Genomic DNA, 21,563 nt, shown 5'->3' with positions numbered 1-21,563 from the left:
AATTAAAAAAAAGGTAATTGACTCCTATTAATATACTTAATACATAAATAAATAATCACTTACCTTTAAGTAGATACAGAGAGCATCACCCTTAGGCTGTCCATTTGAATCTTTATATAACTTGATCCTATTTTTTCCCTTCTCATCTCGTGCTATGAGGCCACATTTGCTGAAGAGTTCTGTAAGTTCCTCCATGGTGATATCCAATGGTAGACCAGACACATAAATTGCTGTATTATGTGCTTCATCGACTTCAAACCAAGTTGGTGGCTCCTGCGCTTTTCTTTTAGCTTCCAGCTTTTTCTTTTCTTTGTCAACTTTTGCAGAGTGTGCAGGCTGTTGTACAGGATTTGATGTTGTTCCACCTGGTTCCGTGAATCCATAACTCATCTGATACCTAGCCATAAAATCTTCATCCACCTATAATAACATAATTTGCAAATACATATATCAAACTTACAAATGAAAATAATGGTACTAAAAAGAAGTTTTATCACATTTAAATGAGATAAAAATATTAAGAACACACCTCACCTTTGGGAACCAAGCATTTTTCTCTTTGTCCCAAAAGTACATACTACCATCATTAGGGTCTGTATACGTATGGGTATCATTTTCAAAACCAAATATTCCTTCTTGCGCCTTAACTGTGTCAGTATTGGAATCTTCAACTGTTTCACTGGTTTCTTTTACTATCCACTCATTTTTCTCTTGGTCAAACCTATATACCACATTAGTAGTAGGATCCTGATATATATAAGATTGACCATCAAATTTGTATTGTGCCATAGTATCATCAACTTTCTTTGATTCTTGACAATCAGCCATTTTGACTGTCAATAATATTGCATTTGAAAAATATTACTGTATAGTTTGTGGAACACCTGTTGAACATCCAATTGATAAGAATTATTAATCTAAATGACAACTAAAATATGAATTAATATATGTTATAAACTATTAGATATTCGTTAGACAAGTAACATAAAAAGTGTAAATAATAACCACACTTTATTTAATAGTAATAAAATATTAAACTATATGGATAATTTGGAATATACTGTTAAAGTGCCAAAATCTTATTCTAACCTATAAATACTAATAAACATTATGATACATTTTATAAAGAAGTTAATTTTGAATCGCATGCATTTCAAGAAGAAGGACTATACATTTAACATTAATTAAACTTTGCACAACAAAACATTTTTGATCCAAAACTCCACAATATCAACTAATAAAATGATTATACAGGTTATGTGCAACACTAGAAAACAAATAACATATACTAACTATTTTTAAAGTTCATAATTTAAATATATTCCGTCTATAACAAATGAGAATTATATAAAATAGTTAATTCGTAATACTAAGATTTTTCTCGGATAACATAAACATTATATTAAAATAAATAAACGTTTGCCTTTTAGGTTAGATATATATCGCATACGAAAATATAACGTTATCAACGAACATACCACTTAAGATTACGTTATTCCGTCACGATATAACTAACACATGTAAGAATTAATTTCATTATCACAAATTTTAATTTTACTGAGAAAAATATGCATTCGTTTACAAAATTTGACAGCAACACCGTAATAAACACGCTTCGTACACGTTTACGATACCAATGCGCTCTGTACAAGTTTCTAGAACCTCCTTTAGTTCCATGCCGATAAAGGATGCAGTAATCGATGTTTTAAAAATCTATATTCTGCGCTATTTTCCACAAAGAATTGATCTTAAAATTATATTTAAAAGAAAAATGTGTATTCACATTCATATAAAATTTTACAAAATTCTTTATTAACATTTAACGTAAGTTTAATTAAATATTAATTCATCTATAAACAATAATTTTTGAATATTTTAAATATGAAGGAATAATAAATAAATAAAAGTTATTCAATGTTTACTTTCATTCACTTTAAGAATCACTTCACTTTAAGAAACACTGATTCAAGCATGTAAAATACTAAAGAAGTAGTACATATACACATATACACCTATGTACTTAGTACCTTAAAATATTTTGTTAATTTATAGATTGAACAGCACTGTCAAAAACTATTTTAAATTAACAGAACATAAACGCAGCTGTCAAGCAGAGTTATCACTCGCTTAAAAATTTCTATTAAACATTGAAGTATAATAAAGATAAACAGAATTATCTATATGAAAATTTTTATATCGACTATCTTTCAAATCTTTAGTCGTTTCATCAGAAATGTAAATAACTGCACATAATCACTTTTGTATTATCATTAACATGACTCATAAGAACAGAATCTTTAAAAGATCAATACAAAATCCCATCATTTATCACCTTCTTCCACCCCCTTTTCAGAAATTCCTAAACAATCGATAAACTTAAAATGACTCTTTTCCACTTCCTCATTGGATATCATAAAAGAGCCTTCGTTACTCTATGTCATCAACATGCAGCAAAATTAACATCAAAAGAAACCAACAATCGTCAACAAACAAGAACCGAAGATGCTAACGAAAGGAGCAACCAACCGATTCTCTAAAAAAGGAAACATTCGTTCGAATGTCATGATTGATGCAACGCTGCGCTTGAATATTGGACGACACCCGGAAGTAGCGGCACGCGAAGGGACACAACAGACAACGATGCATTGTTTTTAATTTTCACGTGAGACACACTAGCGGCGAACGATCGCTCCCATTCTTATCGTTAGAACACACACGTTCGGTGTGGTTGCCATTGGAAATTGATTTCCAGTTGCCTGGCAACGTTGAGTTTAAGTTGCCACCAGGATAGCCATGCCTGACCGGTAGTTAGTCGGCTGCAAGTTTCGCAGCGCAAGGTGTAAGCATGGGCTTGTCGGAACTAGAGACGATACCCGGTAAACCTTTTACGAAAACGCACTCTGTACTTGCACGCGACTCAACGCACTCATTGCAACTTTCCGCACAATCGACACCCTGCTTTAACATCGGTCACACTTTTTTTCTTTACTTTACTCGATCGGACACTATTGTTTTTACACGACGCGACGCCGGCGAGCCGGCGTTAGAGTGATCTATAGGCTGCTTCTGTTTACAAATTTACAGAATTAGAGATTAGTGTGTATACAGACATGTTTATAAGGGAAAAAATTGTTCTCCGTATTGATGGCTTTATTAGATCACTTACCTTACGATCTTTATGACAGCTACGCTATCGAAAGGTACTTTATTGCCATTAATTTGAAATTTATTCTTGCTCTTTAAATTGAGAAATAAATTTTTGAAAATTTTCTTCTCATATTTTATTACATACTGCAATTATCGCGTTTTTAATAACGATATCTTTGGGTACTAAAAGTACTTCGATTTTCATTTGAAACGATAATTTGGTGAAAGATTCATTCATCCGTTTTGTGTTCTTGCAATAAGCAGTTATTCTATGGAAATTATGATATTTAGTTAATTTAAAATTCTGAAATTTCTTTTTCAAGAATTACACGAATATTTACGAGCAACTGACCAATATATGCATAAATCTTCAAGCTCATTAAAGCCACTTCTTTCATTCAGAATTATTATCTGAAAATTAGTAAGGAATACTTAAGTTACTTAAAGTCCAAATAACATATCACTGGTTCAATTGACTTACGCTTTACCAATTTCGAGACATCTTTCGTCGTGTACATTAAAATTCAAAAATTTTATGGTGTCTTCAAAATGTTGACATAGACAGCAGTTTTTGTTTAAAATATTAAGACCATTCTTAAGGACTCGATGTACAGTAAGATATAAAACATTAAGATTAGGTTCTTTCATTATTTTAGTGGAGTATTTCGACGTATTGCGGCAGTGTTTACGATTTCCTGTTTGGTACAATTAATTTTTCCTTTGATCTACTTTTGTTTATATCACGATCGGCTGAATTATTTGAACTTGAAATATGTTTCATTGACTTATACGTACAATACAGATGAAAATCTAAAAACCTAACACCACTGGCTTACCGAAGTTGACGCCAAATATATTCAACATTTCATAATTACAATGATTAGTACAATTGATGCAATTAGCACATAAGTACAATTGATTTTCTTCATACATACTAAAAAATCGATAATATTTTACATTTAAATAATATATATATTGCTAGAAAATTAAATATTTTATATTTAAATTATATATATATATATATATATATATATATATATATATATATATTTAAATTACAAAATACTTACTTAATCAATAAAGTACATTTAATTACGCAGCATTGTTCCGTAGACTCGGATTTGAGGAAATTACTACATAATATCGAATTACATTTTTATTACAGTAGACTTTATTAACTTTAGAAAGAAGGTAAAAGAAAATCGGAGTAGATCCAATTTGAATGTATATAAAAAATTTTCTTTTCACATAAACATTAAAACCTACTAAAGTATACACATATTAATTTAAATTAATTCTCAAGACTGAGCACAAGTTTCGAAAAATTTAAAGAGTTTATAAAAGCTCCATGTGTACGTAGTTGGAGAATATTAATTGTTAAACACAACGAATATTATTTCAAACGAAACATAATACTCGATAGAAATTTTTACAGATGTTTAACCTTTCATATTCAGTCAATTGTATTACTGAGTTTTTACTGTTTCCCTGCATTCGATTCCATTTAACTTTAATATTATGTTAGTTGTATATTATAAAAACGCGAAAAATATTATTAATAATCTTCTCTTTAAATGAAAAATATTTTTGTACACGCATATATACACAAAATATATGTAATAATTTACTAATACGTCGTTGAAGTTCACAACATTTTATATGACGTCTAATAAATGAAAATATTGCTACATAATAAATGTTAATATTAGAATAATAAAACATTTGTTTACGATAAAAGTATAATTTATTGAATACATCATTAAATAAGAAAATTACTTTTGAAGTAACATCATAAAGTTAATTAATTAATCTTTGCAGACCTATTCATTGGTGATTGAGATTACACGCATCTGCCAAATTATTTAGTGCTCGTAGGTTGATCGTGTTGCACGCAATATCTGTGCTATCCGTAAATTAATAATTAAGAGTCTCATAAACTCTATGATTATGTACTGTATGAAGTAACCGTAATACAGACGTTATGGGCGAATGTTGGTCACACGTCAGAAGAAATAGATTTATCTATTATCATACCCGCGGCATCTATTTTTACGAATATGTGGGTTGCAGTTCACATCCGCAGAAAGTCGTACTTCGGCGCGATTACGCCGTAAATTGTGCCCATTGGTGTGAAAGTAATTGAACGAATTATTGCTTCCAGGGAAAACGGGGTCGGCGGAAGCATAAATTCTGTACTTGCCAATTATTAAAGAACTCACCGTTTGGATATGTTTGTTATTTATTCGCAGTGCAATTTTATGAGAAGCAACTTTCGTATTATTTAAAGCATCCTTTATCGTCATCTTATAACTGCGCTGATTAAACTTTTAATGGACACCTGAAACGTTTAATTTTAAAGTAAATATACTTAGTCAAATTAATTATTTCTCAAGAAAGCAAGATACCTACGAAAATATTATTAACGATATTAATCGTGAATTCTTAAGTTATAGAATAAGAACTTAAATTCAGTAGGCTATTTGTAGTGAATGTAAAACAATAATGTTAATTTACATTACTTTGTAAACAGATATTCTACAAAGAAGCGTTTCTACTCGATTATAAATAATATTTAGAGTAACGATGAACTATCATGAATAAAATAGTATTACTGAATGGTCAGTATTGGAATTATAAGCGCAGGAACAATGGAAATATTGCATTGTTTATTTACGTACCGGTGAATTAAATATTTGAATCGATCTAGCCGTTAGTCGTATACATTTTAATCTGTTTTCATGGCTAGTAAACGATGTGTACCCGGGTTAACGACCCGACGCAGTTCCAGCGGGTACAAAATGGGCGCATCGATGATATCGGCACAGCGAATTTACCATCTCGCATGTCGCGTCTCGAAATAAAGACACATTCCACATTACGAGATATGAACTAATAATTTTGATCATTTTCTACCATGTTTTACAATATAAATGTACGCTATATATTCGTAGATACAAAAATTGAAATGAAACTAATTAAAAAAAAAAGAAACCAACTAATTGTAAAAAATACACACATTAAAGTTGTGTATTTGTTATAATTCATTATTTGTATTTACATGAGAAATATGTAAATTTCGAATCACTCTTGACTTTGAATTTAAAATTCCTTAAAAATTCCACTTTCTGTCGAACCTTTTTACATTATTCCTTAACGTCTTTAAATAGTCGCATTTATCCGCTTTCTTGCGTATAAACATATTAATTGTAAAATAAATAACTGTTAATCAATAAATGATTAATACGAGTGTCCGTAATCAGGTGAAAATTTTAAAATGAATTTATCATACATGAATGAAAGGACGAAAACTTCTACTTATTTTAAAATGTACTTCTACTTTAAAATAACAGCACCTAATATGACACACCGGATTTTGAATACTTGCCCAAACAAAGCATTATTATGTTCGGTAATGTGTAAAAATTTTTGGCCTATCTTTATTAAGAAATTTAGCTATTTAAATCGTCTCTCTGAAAATTTTACACATTACCGAACATAATAACACTTGGCATTTAAATTTTTAATTTGTCCAACTATTAATATAATTGTATTCTATTGCTAATGAATTGTTTCTTATGGTAACTGACACATCACGTTATATATTTTCCGAAATATCGCGGTGATCCATATTCCATGTTAAGCGCCGACACTCCATTTAAATTGAAACCATTTAAATTGAAACTTAGATTATATTAAATTTTCCGTAACTTTATTTTCTTTTTTTTCTTTCCTTCATTTACTTCTATGAAAGTATTAATTATATAATTCGCAAAGAACTTTTGTTTTTGATAACGTGTTCTACTTTTGGTCGATGACGGAGAACTATGCAATCACCGTTTTCCTCCTAAAAATTCGTTTGATACGCGTGAATATTCTTAGAAGTAGATCTCGAAACTTCGGCTGATAACGTAATTGGCAATTAAAGTCAACGCAACCGAAGAACACGTTGTACTCGAAAGATGGATGCGCGATGAATTATGCAAAGGGACGACGTTTGAACTTTTGATAAGTAGAACATAAACGTAAGTTCCGCGCAGGATTTACACCTGCTGCTGCATCATTGACCTTTAGAAATGAGAAACTATAATTACCAGGACTTGTTTCGTAGATATCTTTAATTATGTAGCTGTTTTTGATGGAATTGCAAGGTTTTTGTTTCAACGAGTGTACTTGTTTGAACACGGCTAATTGGATAACCTGTTAACTGTGGAATTTAATTTAAAAAATCTCTCGTTTTGCGCGCAATTAAATCAAAAAATGAAGTGTATACTCAAACGCAGGATGAATGCTCCTAAGGAATATTTTAATGAAATACCAAAGAAAAACAAACAAGAATTACACGTTTATCTGAAAAAATAAATAATTCATCGTTGAAAGGATTAGTATCGTTTCAAGCTCTATGATAACGTGTATACTCAGTTAAGACGCAGGTAATTGGTTAAAAAAATACTCATTCTCGAAACAACCAATTTTATAGGAATACATTGCTTGAATGAAAATTATTGAAAAAATTATTTGTAAATATGAATGTAAATGCACATACTAGAATAAGGTACACTTACAAAAATTGTATACTCAATACAAATGACTTGTGCTCGTTTCTCAAAATTTTCTTAGTATTATAAGAATCGATTATTATCAGAAATGATGTATTCATAAAAATCAAGGTTTCAAACAGTTCTTTGAATTGAATCATACTTCTGCACGTAATAACACCCAATTTGCTTTTCTTTCGTTACTTGTTAGTACTACGTATAATTTATTTTTATGTGTAGTAAAACCGTTTAACCAGATTTTATCTAACTCTGAAAGCTACAAATACCTACAAATTAGATGTAGATTATAAATTGAAGGAAAAGGTTTGTACATTACAAACATTCCATTATAAGAAAATCATGTTTGTCGATACTATCTGACTTTGAACATGAAAATGTTAAACTTATAAAAATGTTAATACAAAGATAAGATATATAAATGTTACTGTTCATGTCAACTTTCTCATTGCCTCCTAATTGCATCTGTCGTGCCGTTGAAAGCAGTAAACAAATATTCAACTTAATAGATGCTTGTACTTATCGATACGCTCGGTAATACCTACATATAATTAATGGATAAGTTCTAGTAAAAAAGTTGTAGATCAAACTTTATGATAGCAGTTCAGACACCGATACGTTTAAGTTGAAGAGTAAGTCATTTCAATATAACTTTTTTTTTCTTTATATAACAAAAATTTATTCAAAAGTAAAGTAACACATTTATCAACAAGAAAAACAGAAGATAGTGATTTGAGTTTGTCTAGTTTAAAACTGTCGCAATTTGTAGAAATTGACTAGGGGAAAAGATTTCGGATTAAATGAAATTTCTATTGCGAAACCGTTATAAAAATTATGTTCAAAATCTAACTGATCTAAGAAAGTGGAAACTGAGCGGTATTCTTAATTAACATTCGACGAAAATATTCGTATATTTCATTAAATAGTATTTATTATAAAACAATTATAAAACAAAGTTGCAGAACATTAAACTGAATAAATTACATTGAAAAAGCAAAATTGTAAATTACGTAATTTTCTGCTACGTTGATCTTTGTATTTAGCATTTACAATAAAATACGTATGACCGTTGTGAATCGAAGTTGTAAATTTTTATTTGCAAAATCTTTGGAACAATTTCGTTGGAAGCGAGTCGCATTTCTCAAAGGAACATTAAAGTCTAGATTTCGTTGATCCCGTGCACGTAATAGTTCATTTTTTAGATATGACTCGCTCAGGGCACCTTTAGATTCAAGTTATTACAGCAATGCTTCGTTTATCTATGATCTGATTACAATACCGACGTATATTTGAATTTCAAATGAATGTAGAATGTAGTTTCTCTGAATTTTTGTTTACAACAAGTGATCGTAGACGATGGTATAAGTGACAAGAACGATTTGAACGTTCGATAAAATTTGTCTTGGTTTATTGTCGGAACAAAAGATTTGCGCGCGACCGTCATTTCGTGCCAGACGAGAAAGAATAAAGCGATTCGTCCGGCGATATCGCGTTATCGCGTTAACCTCCTTGAATAAATCATTGGAGATTTAGCGCGTCTGCGCTTTCTTTAACGGGTATCGCGCACTCTAAGTTAGTAGATGCACGCGACTTAAATTTTTGGTAATGGTAACTCGAGCGTATAAAATGGTACGCGTCGTATTATTCCGAATGGAATTAAACCATCGTTTTTATTTGAAAATGGATGAATTTTATAATGTAGCAGAAATATCAAACATGTAATTTATTGTTCCTCAACATTTATTAAAATGGAACTTTTTATCGTTTTTGTAATTACTGTTTTATATTCCGATTTTTTTTATAAAATTTCTTATAAAAATAGACTGTCGTGTTCTAGTTCGTAAAATTCTTAGTATTCGCCTATTTTAGTACAGTAGTTTCGGAAACTTTGATATTAGAAGAAATACAAAGAACTAATTGTATAGTTGAAATATAATTATTAGTGACGTCGTTTATCTAATTTTATAGAAACGGGTGCAGTATTTACAATAGGTCGCAGCCGATTCGCAGATAACGTTGCATCACATTTCTTCATACGAAAAGATCCAGTAGTTTCCATCACATGCGGCGATGAACACTCTGCCGTCATTTGTCGTAAGTTAAAAGAAATTTTTATTAAATTTTCTCAATATCGTATTTAATTTGTAACCGTAACTAATTACATGTCACTTTTATATGATTTATCTCAAAGTAATTCAAAAACACGTAAAATCACCTATTTTTATTCAACGTATAATAACTACAAAGTAAACTTTTTAATTTTTTAAAAAACATAAGTGTTTCCAAGATATAGAAAATTCAGACAGATTCTTCTTCGTTTACAAGCAATTAAAATAGTTACAATTATCCTACAAAATATGAAAATACCAATTAAAATATCTTTCTATCAACTCTAATAATAATCAGGATTATATGCATACAGTATTGAAGAATTTACGATTTCTGTGAGCGATTTCCAAATACGTGTAACACGCCTATCACAAGTGAAACTGTCAGTCTCACTATTCAATTGTTAGAAACTAAGTAGAAATACTATTATATATACTAATAAATCTGAGTTTATTTTATTATTTTATTCTTACCTAGATGTACAATGTAAACAACTTTTAAACGTAAATCATGGAAACATTAGAATGTACGGTTTATGTTTTTTTAATTTTATCCTATTCCCAGGTCAGAAATAACCTGTGAACTAAAACAGAGCAACACGACACAGTGTTTTTCTGTGAAGTATAATTGCACATGACTGTATAACCCTTTCTAGAATACATTCTCTGTTAAGTGAGTATTATACACGGATGGTCTACGCGTCGCTTTATTGATTTAGGCACAACCGGTCTTGATTTTAATGGAAATCAATAGGCGAACCCATGAATGACCACGATCCTTCAGTGATATAAAAGTTACACCGTCGCCATTTTGAAGCTCTCTTTAATTTAGACGAAATTTCCGTTTCAGAGAGACCCAATTGATCTTTCTAACCATGATCAACGACTAAAAATAATTCTCGCGATTTTTCTGGCTTATTCTTATCCGATCACAGTGTTTACGCTTTCACTTCAACTTTTAACATGCCAGTCAACTTCCGCCACAGTTTACTTGTGTCGTGATGGTATCACGATTTATAAACACTGGAGGTATTGTGAACGCTGGATGTTGATAATAAAACTGTAAAAATCGCAGTTCATTTGTTGATTTACTTTTAGAAGGAACAATGACTGTTAAATTGTTGTATGACCAAATAGAAAGCTTCGATGATTAACTTCCGAACCATATTTATTTTTTTAATTTCTTATTTAGAGGCACGGGCCTTGTATTCTTAATTCTAATTCAAGATTTAATTCAAGATTTAATCAATCATATAGAATGGAAGACTTACATTCTAAAACAAGACAATAGCATCAATCAACGTCTCGAGGAAATTAATGTTTCTTTTCTTATTTGTTAATTCATTCTCTATCTTGTCGATTTTTGCTGCGAGCAATGACTAAACATATAATTCCTTTATATGTACATATTTAATATTATTGAAAGAGGAAACAGAAATCCATGATTTCAACTAGGATGCTCAGAATAATAATAGAAGAATAATAATATGATGCATGTCTCTGAAAAAATACTGGTTAAAGTATATAAGTATATAAGAAAAAGTCACCTGCCTTACTGGAAATTCGAAAGATACGCTTTTTACCAACCGCGTGGCGTTCAGCGTCTGATTCGATTCTAAAGGACCATTTTCCATGAAAATTAAGTAAGGTCACTACACTTTTAACAAGTTTTAACTTACACCACTACGTTTTCCCACGCAACAATTGTTTTTTATTCAAAGTACATTTCGGTCAACTATTCTGAAGTGTTAACCACATTTTACCATAAATATTTCGCAAGTACAACTTCCAATACGTTCATTTCTAACGAAACGGGAGGGATCGAAACTCGTACGGCCTCCAGCTTCTGTAACATGCCTCGCGAAGAAGTCACAATCGACCTGTGCTTTCAGAGGGATAGCCACTGTCCAGTAAATCGATATGACCACGCAATGCTCGTGCACGTAACATATCTATACGACCAGAGCGGATACACTATTATTATCAACAGTTCCATTTAATCGTGGGAGTACCTGAACACGTGCAGTTTCTTTCTCCGAACGATAAAATTATTTATTATTATATATTACCCGTGGTCCTGCCGCATTAGATAGGATATCAGAATGAATTATCAGGAACATTCTGTTTAAATGTTTTTCATCTTAAGCCTCTTTTCTTAATATTATTGTCGTCGTCATCACTCTTAAACATTAATTTCAAATTACAGAAACTGGCAGGCTTTTTGTTTTCGGAAGCAACGACTGGGGTCAGCTCGGACTTGGTCATAAGAATCACATTAGCAAACCATCATGCGTGAAAAGTACGTGTCTCTGTTATTAAAAATATATTATATCGTAGGCCTTGGTAGGTTTCCAGGGCGAATCGGATATTTCTCATTGTTCAATTTTCTTGCTTATGAAATGAAGATTTTTAAGTTTTTAGAGAATTGTCTTTGAATGTGTATTAATAAGAAGTTTATGAAAAAATGTTGGTTCTAAGTTTCAATTGTCAGTTTGTCGCTGATCTGAACTGATCCGATTCGCCTCGGTCTACGTTTCACTGAAAACTTTTATGTATTATTGAAATCAGTAATATTTTCGGCACTGTGTATTTAACCGAGAGTAATAAATTCGAAGCACGTGAACTTTACAGATTAGATTCAAATATACCGTTTCGAAGATTTTTAACTTCGATCGAACGCCGCGGATAACGTTGAATATTTTTGAATTAAAAGAATACGATAAGAAGGAAAATGTAATTTGTATGAAAAATAAAATGCACTTGATTTAATACGAAATGCATTAAGTGGTTTTCATCATTTTTAGTTTTAAAGCCAGAAAAAGTTACACACGTGGCCTGCGGGAGGGCACACACGCTGATTTGTACAGGTAAGACATTCTTAAGTCAACGTATGTTACTTCAAACATCGACATCCTTGTACACAGAATAATTTTGTGTAATTACATGCATGACATTGCATGTTGCACAGGCTGCTATCACGCCAGTCATTCAACTTTCAATTTAAAAATAGTTTTCTTTTCCCCGGGCTGATTCTCATTTCCTAGTTTCTTCCTTCGTGAAACAGATAACTGTGTTTAACAGGCTGTTTAATATCTTTTTATGTGAACCATAATAATCTTGCACATAGAAATCATACTTCCTCGTGTATGAACAAAAATGAAATATAAAATCTCTTGACACTGTACCACTACCGATGTCTCTAATTATTTCGAAATATTCAGTTGAAATGAAACAAACTGTGCTTCAAATGATAAAACCAAAAAATACATTTATTTTTTCATGTATTCATCTTGATTAGCAACATACGTTACACGTTCTTAAAGTCTTACACTCTTCGAGATTTCTCATTAGATTAAGTAGTTTTTTTTTAGGAAGGAAAAATCATCTGTTACATTTTAAGCAACAAAGCATGTCGCGGCCACATTTGTCACTCGAAAGATTCCTATCCATCGTTTCTGACGCCCTACATTACACCAGTGTTCGTGACACCCTCATTTTCCATTGCTAATTACTTTAATGCCCTTTCAATTTTAGAACTCTCAGCAAAGTTCGAATTCGCTTTACGACGGTAATAATTAACATAGGATTAACTCGAGAGCGAAGGTGAAGATATTTCAATTTCTTCGATAGTAGATTCCATGTTGATTGAAATATTATAGATTTCGAACAGTGAACAACTAGCATTAATTCTCAAAAGTTTGTTTACGAGTTTCTGCGCGAAAATTACTCAATTCTTGCTCAAGTCGAATTACAGTTCTACGAATAATCATTTGGAAACCACTTTCTGGAACGAATTTGACAAGTAGTAGTTGTATTAATCAGGGACAATATTAATCAGGACTAATGTAAGATTACAATTAACACTAAAATTATTGGACGGGTCAAATTGACCCAATGCAGAACATTTATTTTGCAAGTATTTAGGTAGGTACTTTGCAGGTACAAGAAACGTATTGTTCCAATTTCTATAAAAAGTTAGTAACAAGTCACTTTGCTTGCTCGGTAGTTTTTGTCTTAATCTTACAACTGATCAAACTTCCGACAGAAATACAAGCTTTCCTAACAATGTTCTGAACTGTATTTTTTTAATTTAATATATATTCAAGATGGAATACGTCTTCTTTAAACAAAGTCAGCTAGATATTAACCCTTAAGTGCCACGGTTAATCTGTCAGACCGTTAAAAATTTGTATAGACGTGCATTATTATACACGACAGACAACGTTGGAACCTATCAATTACTCTATAACGTTCAGTCATTGAAATTATGAGTAATTTACGCGTTAATTTATAACTTGTCAGCAGTCTGAGACAGCGATTGTAGAACGTAAGGGTTAAAAGAAAACCAGCGTAGTCGCTCGTGGCGTTACGAAGTAGAAAGTTCCAGGAACTTCAAGATCTCTGATTTGGTTCCGATAACAGTGACTCGAGACGTTTCGAGGTCCCATAGATTGCGATACCCGAGTAAAAAATGTTGGCATTTCAGGCGCGCAGAAGATTTTCGCCTGTGGCAGTGATCAGGAAGGACAACTAGGTCGAGGCACCTCTGCGATAGGAGACTCGGCGAGTTCTCCGGTGTTAGTGTACGACACAGGATTGGCTGGACCGGAGATAGTTCAGATTGCAGCCGGTTCTCACCATTCTCTCGCCCTCACAAGCGATGGCGGCGTTTTCGCGTGGGGTAGCAATCTCGAAGGGCAACTGGGACTACCCGATGTTTCCGGATTGGTGAACAAACCAACGAAAGTGCAGATACCCGAGCCAGTAAAGCAGATCAGCGCAGGATACTACCATTCTTCGTTTCTGACAGGTGATGTCCTGTTTACATTAACGCTAAAACTACCGAGCAGTTAAATTGAGTTCTTGAAATCTCTCTATAGAAACTCCAAGAGTGCATCTGACTATAATTAATTTACATTTCAGTTTACGTGGCGCTGAATTAATTTCTTTGGTAACTTCTCAGACATTCGTTGTCTTTTTAATAACTGCATAAAGAAGACGCCAAGAGTGGGTCATTCTGACTCGTCTCGTAGTTTTGGTGTTAAATTACTTTCAATTAGTCTTAGTTTATTTATTATTAATCGATTCAAATAGATGTACAAGATGTTTCAAAAGTATATGTCACGACCTCCACAATCTGACTCTACACCTTTCATGCGATGAAAAAGGATGCGAAAGAGCATTCGCAAAATTTATCTTAATGTTGAAAAAAGGATCAACATTTTTTTATTGCTGCATCGTGTTCTACTCGTTGCGGAGATAAATAGTCTCGAAGGAACCATAGGTCGGAAATGAATAGTTTGATAGCAAATTGCTGTTAAATTTCCCGTGGGAGAATAAGGTACCACGATATTCGGTATCCTTTTCTGTTACACAAATATCGACCAGGTGGTACGGTGAGTGCAATGATTGCCTTCTGCTATAATCCGAAATGACAAAATGTGTCACAATTTAACTCATGGCGAGGACCTACGAAGTCGAGTTCGGTGACCTATCCCATGACAGAAAAGGACACTGAATCTCGCTGTCCTTTACTCTCCCATTCGAACTTCAATAGCAATTTACAAGCAAACTATTCATTCCCGATCTATGGTTCGTTTCGTACTATTTACTTTCGCAATGGATAGAACAGGGTACAGCGATAAAAAATTTTAACCTATTTTTCCAAGATCAGAATGAATTTTATCTTTTTTCATCAAATGAAAGATGTAGAATCAGGTTATAGTGATTGCGACATATATTTTTGAAACACCCTGTACAAAGAAACCTCATTTAACGCTACTGCAATAGTTTCTACCGAATCCTAGACAAACTCTAAATATTACATGATTCGATATAAATCAATTCTCTTTATCGAGAACGGAGTGCAATTCAAAATTAAAATGAAGCTTAAAAAGAAGCTTGATTAAGAATAATTTAATTACATTTGAACTTTCTTCTTGTACATTAATTAACTGTTTATCACGATCGTTAACCTTTGACCAAGGAGTTGAGATAAGAGAACTAGGTCGAGCTTTATTTTAACGCCGACGAAAAAATGTCGTCTCGCCGTGTTAGAATTCCCAAGTATTGAATTGTGTTCACAGAAAGCGGTCTCGTTTACGTTTGCGGCGAGTCGGAAAGCGGAAAATTAGGCGTAGAAGCAAAATTCTCAACGCAGATTGTACCGAAACAGATGCAGTTACCTAGTCCTGCCGTGCACGTCGCGTGCGGAGGACATCATACTATCATCTTAGCTGGTGAGAAGCGTAAAGTACTCCTGACGTTTATTCGTGTAATTTAACTGGAAATTCCTGTAATCAGTGATTGGTGGGAAAATACTGCCGGCTTTCGCTTTTCGGAAGGTTAGATAATCTGAACGAAGGTTAAACAATCTAAATTCAAGATAGTACCGCGATGAATTAACACATTGTACGCGGGAAACGTAAAAGTACCATTCCCATGTACCGCTGAGTAGTATTAAATAAATGTGTAACTTTGTTAACATTTTTGATAAAAATAAATAGTTGATTCCTTTTGCGTATGATTGGAAGTATTTCTATTGGTAATGGAAACTCTCGAAAATATGTTGAATAATAAATAAATGAATTGAATGTAACTTGTACGAGTTGAAATGAACAAAATGGCCCGCAAGCAATGTGTTAAGTTTGGCTGGAGAAATGGAATTGCAGAAAACAATGAACAATATATAACTAGTAGCGTGAAACGATACTTTTAATATATAAATAATGTATTTCGTAACTTGTAGATAATGGAAATTTATATTGTACCGGAAGTAATTCCTGTGGTCAATTGGGTCTTGGGACCAATACCACAGAACTTTACACAGCGAAACTTCTTCCACGTGGTGCGCTACAAAACGAAACTGTTGCTCAGATCGGATGCGGAGAAAGTCACACCGCTATTGTCACTGGTAATTGAAATTTTCTCGAAAAATTCTTTTAAAAATCGATGGGAATAAACTTTACATATTAACCCATTTGCACTATAAGGACGTATGAAAAAGAAGACCCTTGCCACTAACTTTTTCTTAAGTTTTATTTAAGTAGAAAACTTAGAACAAATAAAAAGAACGTCATACTTCAGCATTCTGTAATAAAAAATAGAAAAGAATGATATAAAATAATATATAGAATATAATAAAACTTACATCAGAAAGAACGAATCGCAAGGATTTCACAAGAAATACATCAACGCTACTAAAATTGATACAAGTGGGTTAATTAAACAATGTAAACGTGGTACATTCTTTATTTATCGTTATATGTAAGAGGAAACATTTTTATCAAACAAAATATGTAAATAAGAATTTGGTATATATTTTTTTTTCATTTTTCATAACAGAATCTGGAAAGCTGTTCACATGTGGCGACGGGAGACACGGAAAGTTAGGTCTGGAGGAAAACGAGAATAACGTTCACGAATTAACATTCGCACCAAAATACAAGGAACTCTTTGTCACAAAAGTAATTACAAGTTTCAGAACATTAATTGACTGAACATTCAGCGTATATTAACTAGAACGTAGCGCAAAGCATGATTCATACTTTCGGAATTCAAGGTTGCATGCGGTGGTTGCCACACAATTTTGGTTGGCCGCAGAAGGGGACCCATTAACCAGTCTCACGCGGAAAATGAAACGGTAATGAAAATTCATGATTTTAATTTAGAAAATCCAATGCATTAACGTAATTCAAGGCAACACAATTGAGAATCACACGTTTTCCTTAACACACTCGCGACCGGCAAATTTTTCCCATTTTCGATACTCATTGCCAGTGAAATTGAAGAAAGTCTTAAGCTGATCGTAGCAAATTTCTGACGTTAAAACGGGGACAAAAATTAGAAAATTTGTTTCGAAATACTAGTCTTGTCGCGATCTGTTTGAAATGAAGAATTTTCCGTTAAAGAAGTCGCAGATGGAGAAGAGCAGAAAAATAAAATATGTTGAAAGTTATTTTCTTTGAAAACACGTGAATTCACGTTGGCTGTCGCAAATGTGTCAATTGTTATCAATAATTTTCAACTACTTCAAAATAGGCAACCGAATGCATGTACTGTTCGGAGCAGAAATTTTAATTAATTCATCGTAGCCTTTTCACACAAGTTCGTTGTCATTATTTGAGCCAGAGGATGAATTATTATGACAGAAAATATGCGCTTCTAATTAATTATAGGAATTCATGCAGAAAAGAACAACTTTGCCTCCATTGAAAGTCCCAATAAACAGGCCATATACCGACGTTCACGAAGAGAAGACACAGAATGAGAACGCAAACGAGACGCCGAACAACGAAACAAATATGACAGAAGAACCAGCGCATCCGGCAACAACGGAATCAATGGCTGAAAGTGTTCAAACAGAAGTGGAGAATAATCAAGACACCGCTACGAACTGTGATAGTGATTCGATGAACAACATCAAGAAAACCGAGAGCCCCGTTAAATCCACAGAAGCTTCCCCGAAGCGAGCGAAATCGGAAACTGGATCGGCCAAAGCGTCGCCGAAAGCTATAATGAAGGAAGCACAGGAAATTCCCATTTCGGAAGAATCTAAGCCGGAGAACGATAACAAAGAATCCGAAAGTAATAATAATACCACGGAAACGCAAATGAATAACGAAAACAATGCGCAAGAGGCGAAACAGTCTGAAAATATGAACAGTGAACAGATGGACGAGGAGAATAACAATGTAACGAACGAGACGATAGAAGAAAATCATTCCGAAGATACGAGACAAGCGAGCGAAGAGAACGACGCGGCTGAAAATAAAGAGAACGAGAACGAAGATCGTAAATCGGAGCCAAACACAGACATGGATTCGGAGGATAAAGTTAAGCAAGAGAAGAGCCCGGAGAAGATGACTTCCGGTTCTACGCCACCGCCGAAACCGCCGAGGTTAAAGTCTGGAAGTAGCAATGACTCAACGGAGAGAACATCGTCGATGGGGAAAGAGGAGGAGCCCAATGATGTAAATGGAATAATGGAGAAAAATCTAAATAAAGAAATGGAAACGGCCGATGAATCTGTACAGAAACGCGAAGCACGCTCGACGAAGTCTTCGACGAAAAGCGAGGGGACCAGGTCGCCGAGGTCGAGACTGAATACCGAGGAGACGATAGAAATCGACAAGCAGAATGACAAAGATAAAATTATCGAAGAGGAGAAACTTAATGATAATGCACAGGATGACGCGGACGTTGTGCAGTCTCCGGCACCCAGAACTGGTAAGGCCTGTACTAAGGCGTTCAATTATCCGACCTCGTGACATTTCACTTATCTTTCAAATTGTTTGAAAATATGGTAATTGTAGGCGATCAGTGATCACTTAATAAACAAATTTAAACGGATCATATTCGAAAGTCTGCGAGCATGAATTTTACGAAAAGAAATTGTTAGAAAAATATATGCAATGTGTTTCTATAAAAAAATATGTAAAATAAATACAGTTTTGTAATTTTCTAGTAATGAGACAAGTTTCTATCCGGGTTTCACGTTTTTACCTATTTTCTGTAAAAATATGCATATTCAGACGCAAGAAAATAATTGCGACATCTCTTGTGAAGGCAAACAGAAGTTCGCTGGAACTCAGAAACAAGGTTTAACAGGATATATCTTTATATGAACGTTTTTATTGTTTTCATGTGTATTGTAGAATTCATTATCAGACGATCTCCTAGAAAAACTTGGACACCCCTATGTATTTTGCTAATCGTTACTAATGCGTTAGATATGATAAGTCATTATTGTTTTCATTTAACAGGTAAAATGGCCAAGATATTTAAGGTTAAAAGACAGCAAGCAATAGAGAATGGTACTAAGATAGCCAGTAATGCAAGTCATAAGTCTAAGGTAATATAAAATTCTTATTTTTTCCCTAGTAGATACACGCAACAGTTATGATATCGCTTGCGATTCTTGAGACAGTTATGGGGAACCGAAATAAAGTCATAACTGTTATTCGGTACGTCGATTTCGGTTATGGCTCTTTAAAACCGATGTAATATCGGCTCTGCGTCGGTTCTATAACCGTCATTTTTCTGTTCTGAAGGAAATGCGAATCCGAAAAGTAACAGTTATAAAACCGATATAGATCAGATATAATATCGGTTACGAAGAACCGGAACCGAGAACCGATTTCAAAGTTATTTTCGGAACCTTCTCAATCCTTGCACACTAAACCCCTATTATTCAATTATGGTAGTTGTTGAAGCTGTGTTCTTCTTAAACTTAATAATAACATAAATTCCTAACAGTAATAATAAAGTTTGATGTTAATCTAAAATATTATAAATATAAGAAATGGATTCAAATGCAATGTAAAGAGCTTTTAAAAGCATATATCTATATTGTAATTGTCACTGCAACACTTTAGATTTAAGTCTATTAATTATTTCTAATTTTCCAGGGAATTTGAAAACTATATTGAATATTACGAATCGATTAAATATTTATCCACGTTTAATAAAAACGTTTTAATAACTATATTCATGAATTTCTATAATGTTTAATGAAATTCTTGCAACTAAAATTAGTTTTACCATTTCGAAATAATTTTCTAGCTGAAGGAGGACTATGTAATTTTATTTTTTGAATAATAGTTTCTATCAATGATTACTTATCTAAAGCATTCAATTTGTCAACAAATATCTTTCGCTTTGATTTCAGTCTAAGACATGTAACCTCCTGTGATCGAGAATTCTCCGAAGATGCATCTTCATCACATTTTTTACGATACGTGCATGATGGACGTTCAATCGGGACCAATGTATTGAAAAGAAATTACACTTGCATATTCACGAAAACAACTTTTCTTTTCATTATTCATGGAGTTACAGTGCTCGTATGTCACTGTATCGAGCTTGTATCTTTATTCATTTCTCTCTCTCTCTTTTTTACAAGTTAATTCGCTCTCCAATAATGTACACGTGATGACAAATTGTTCCGATTTATTGTGTCTATTAAGGGAAGTTTGTTAGGTATTGAATTAATTCAAGAATATAACAATAATTTGACGTTACAAGACTTGCCTTTCTAAGAGATGAAGTTAATGTGAAAATACAACGTCGTTCAGAAAAATGGCATCGAATTTCATGACAAGGAGTTTTGAAAATAATTATAAATAATTTTTTCTTTATCACGTGCCGACTTTTTGCATTTCTAATATCTGATTAAACTTCCTTGTAAGCGGTCTGTGAGAAAGTGTTTGTAAATACAGCTTACAGTATATCAAAGGAAAAGTGGTTCGACGCAAACGACTGAATTCGATGCATAAATAAACGAAACGAAGCTTAACTCTGACATGTTTAAACTTGATATTAACTCTAATGGATATACTATTTTAAGCGGCTTTCACATAACGCGTGTTTCGTTTACGAACATTCTTTTGTATAATGGGCATGTACAAATAAAAGTAGACACAAAGGAACCTAATATACTCATTGTTTTCATAATATCCATAAAGCATATACAGCGTAATGATTATTTGAAAAAATTAAGCTTGTCCGAGAAGTCCGAAATCTTTAAAGAAAGAATTAATTACGAAAGTCACTTAAATTCATCATAGCATATTTTTCAAGGCTCATTTCAAAATTCTATAATTTTTACAAAACTATCATTTTTATAGTTGTAGAAGTAGGTTTAAGGTATTAACTATAAGTAACTCTAATATTAATCTGTTACAAATTCACTAAAACTTTTGAATAAAAGTTAATGAACTGGCTTGGAACTGATATTGTTTGTTTTAAATATATT

The 21,563-nt window shown here is 32.8% G+C and overlaps 2 protein-coding genes across 5 annotated transcripts in view; one reads left to right on the top strand and one right to left on the bottom strand.

Annotated features, from left to right (window-relative positions):
- Positions 1 to 1,653, bottom strand: part of barc (RRM1_TatSF1_like and RRM2_TatSF1_like domain-containing protein barc) — a 126,902-nt gene extending 125,249 nt beyond the window's left edge. Inside the window, exons 1-3 of one of the 2 annotated variants that reach the window (XM_031981985.2) lie at positions 1,479 to 1,653; positions 535 to 884; positions 64 to 420 (exon numbers count right to left, since the gene is read on the bottom strand). In XM_031981985.2, coding sequence (XP_031837845.1) covers positions 64 to 420; positions 535 to 828 — 651 coding nt within the window. In that variant the 5' untranslated portion in view covers positions 829 to 884; positions 1,479 to 1,653. Of the gene's footprint in view, positions 1 to 63; positions 421 to 534; positions 885 to 1,293; positions 1,455 to 1,478 lie in introns of those variants that run through there. The other variant, XM_031981986.2, reaches the window with a different exon arrangement.
- Positions 1,654 to 2,803: 1,150 nt separating this feature from the next.
- LOC116429160 (uncharacterized) lies at positions 2,804 to 21,525 on the top strand. 3 transcript variants are annotated; one of them, XM_031981763.2, is made up of 12 exons: positions 2,804 to 2,876; positions 9,669 to 9,794; positions 12,015 to 12,107; positions 12,613 to 12,675; positions 14,295 to 14,618; positions 15,895 to 16,047; positions 16,557 to 16,721; positions 17,153 to 17,274; positions 17,370 to 17,450; positions 17,986 to 19,036; positions 19,573 to 19,661; positions 20,478 to 21,525. In XM_031981763.2, the coding sequence occupies exons 1-12, from the start codon at positions 2,846 to 2,848 to the stop codon at positions 20,499 to 20,501; spliced, it is 2,322 nt and encodes a 773-aa protein (XP_031837623.2). In that variant the 5' UTR covers positions 2,804 to 2,845; the 3' UTR covers positions 20,502 to 21,525. The 3 variants fall into 3 exon arrangements, with proteins under 3 accessions (XP_031837623.2, XP_031837624.2, XP_076221495.1); XM_031981764.2 differs by lacking the exon at positions 12,613 to 12,675; XM_076365380.1 differs by lacking the exon at positions 17,370 to 17,450.
- The last annotated feature ends 38 nt before the right edge of the window (positions 21,526 to 21,563 follow it).

The sequence above is a fragment of the Nomia melanderi genome, chromosome 3 (genome assembly GCF_051020985.1).
Source record: "Nomia melanderi isolate GNS246 chromosome 3, iyNomMela1, whole genome shotgun sequence".
In the NCBI taxonomy this organism is placed as follows: Eukaryota; Metazoa; Arthropoda; class Insecta; order Hymenoptera; family Halictidae; genus Nomia; species Nomia melanderi.
Note: the sequence above shows the minus strand (reverse complement) of the source record. Positions and strands in the feature narration are given on the sequence as shown.

Coding starts and splice junctions, on each gene's coding strand:
- LOC116429160 (XM_031981763.2), top strand. CDS start 2,846: ATGGGCTTGTCGGAACTAGAGACGATACCCG. Junction 16,722..17,152: donor TCACACCGCTATTGTCACTG/GTAATTGAAATT, acceptor TTTTCATAACAG/AATCTGGAAAGCTGTTCACA. Junction 17,275..17,369: donor AGGAACTCTTTGTCACAAAA/GTAATTACAAGT, acceptor TCGGAATTCAAG/GTTGCATGCGGTGGTTGCCA.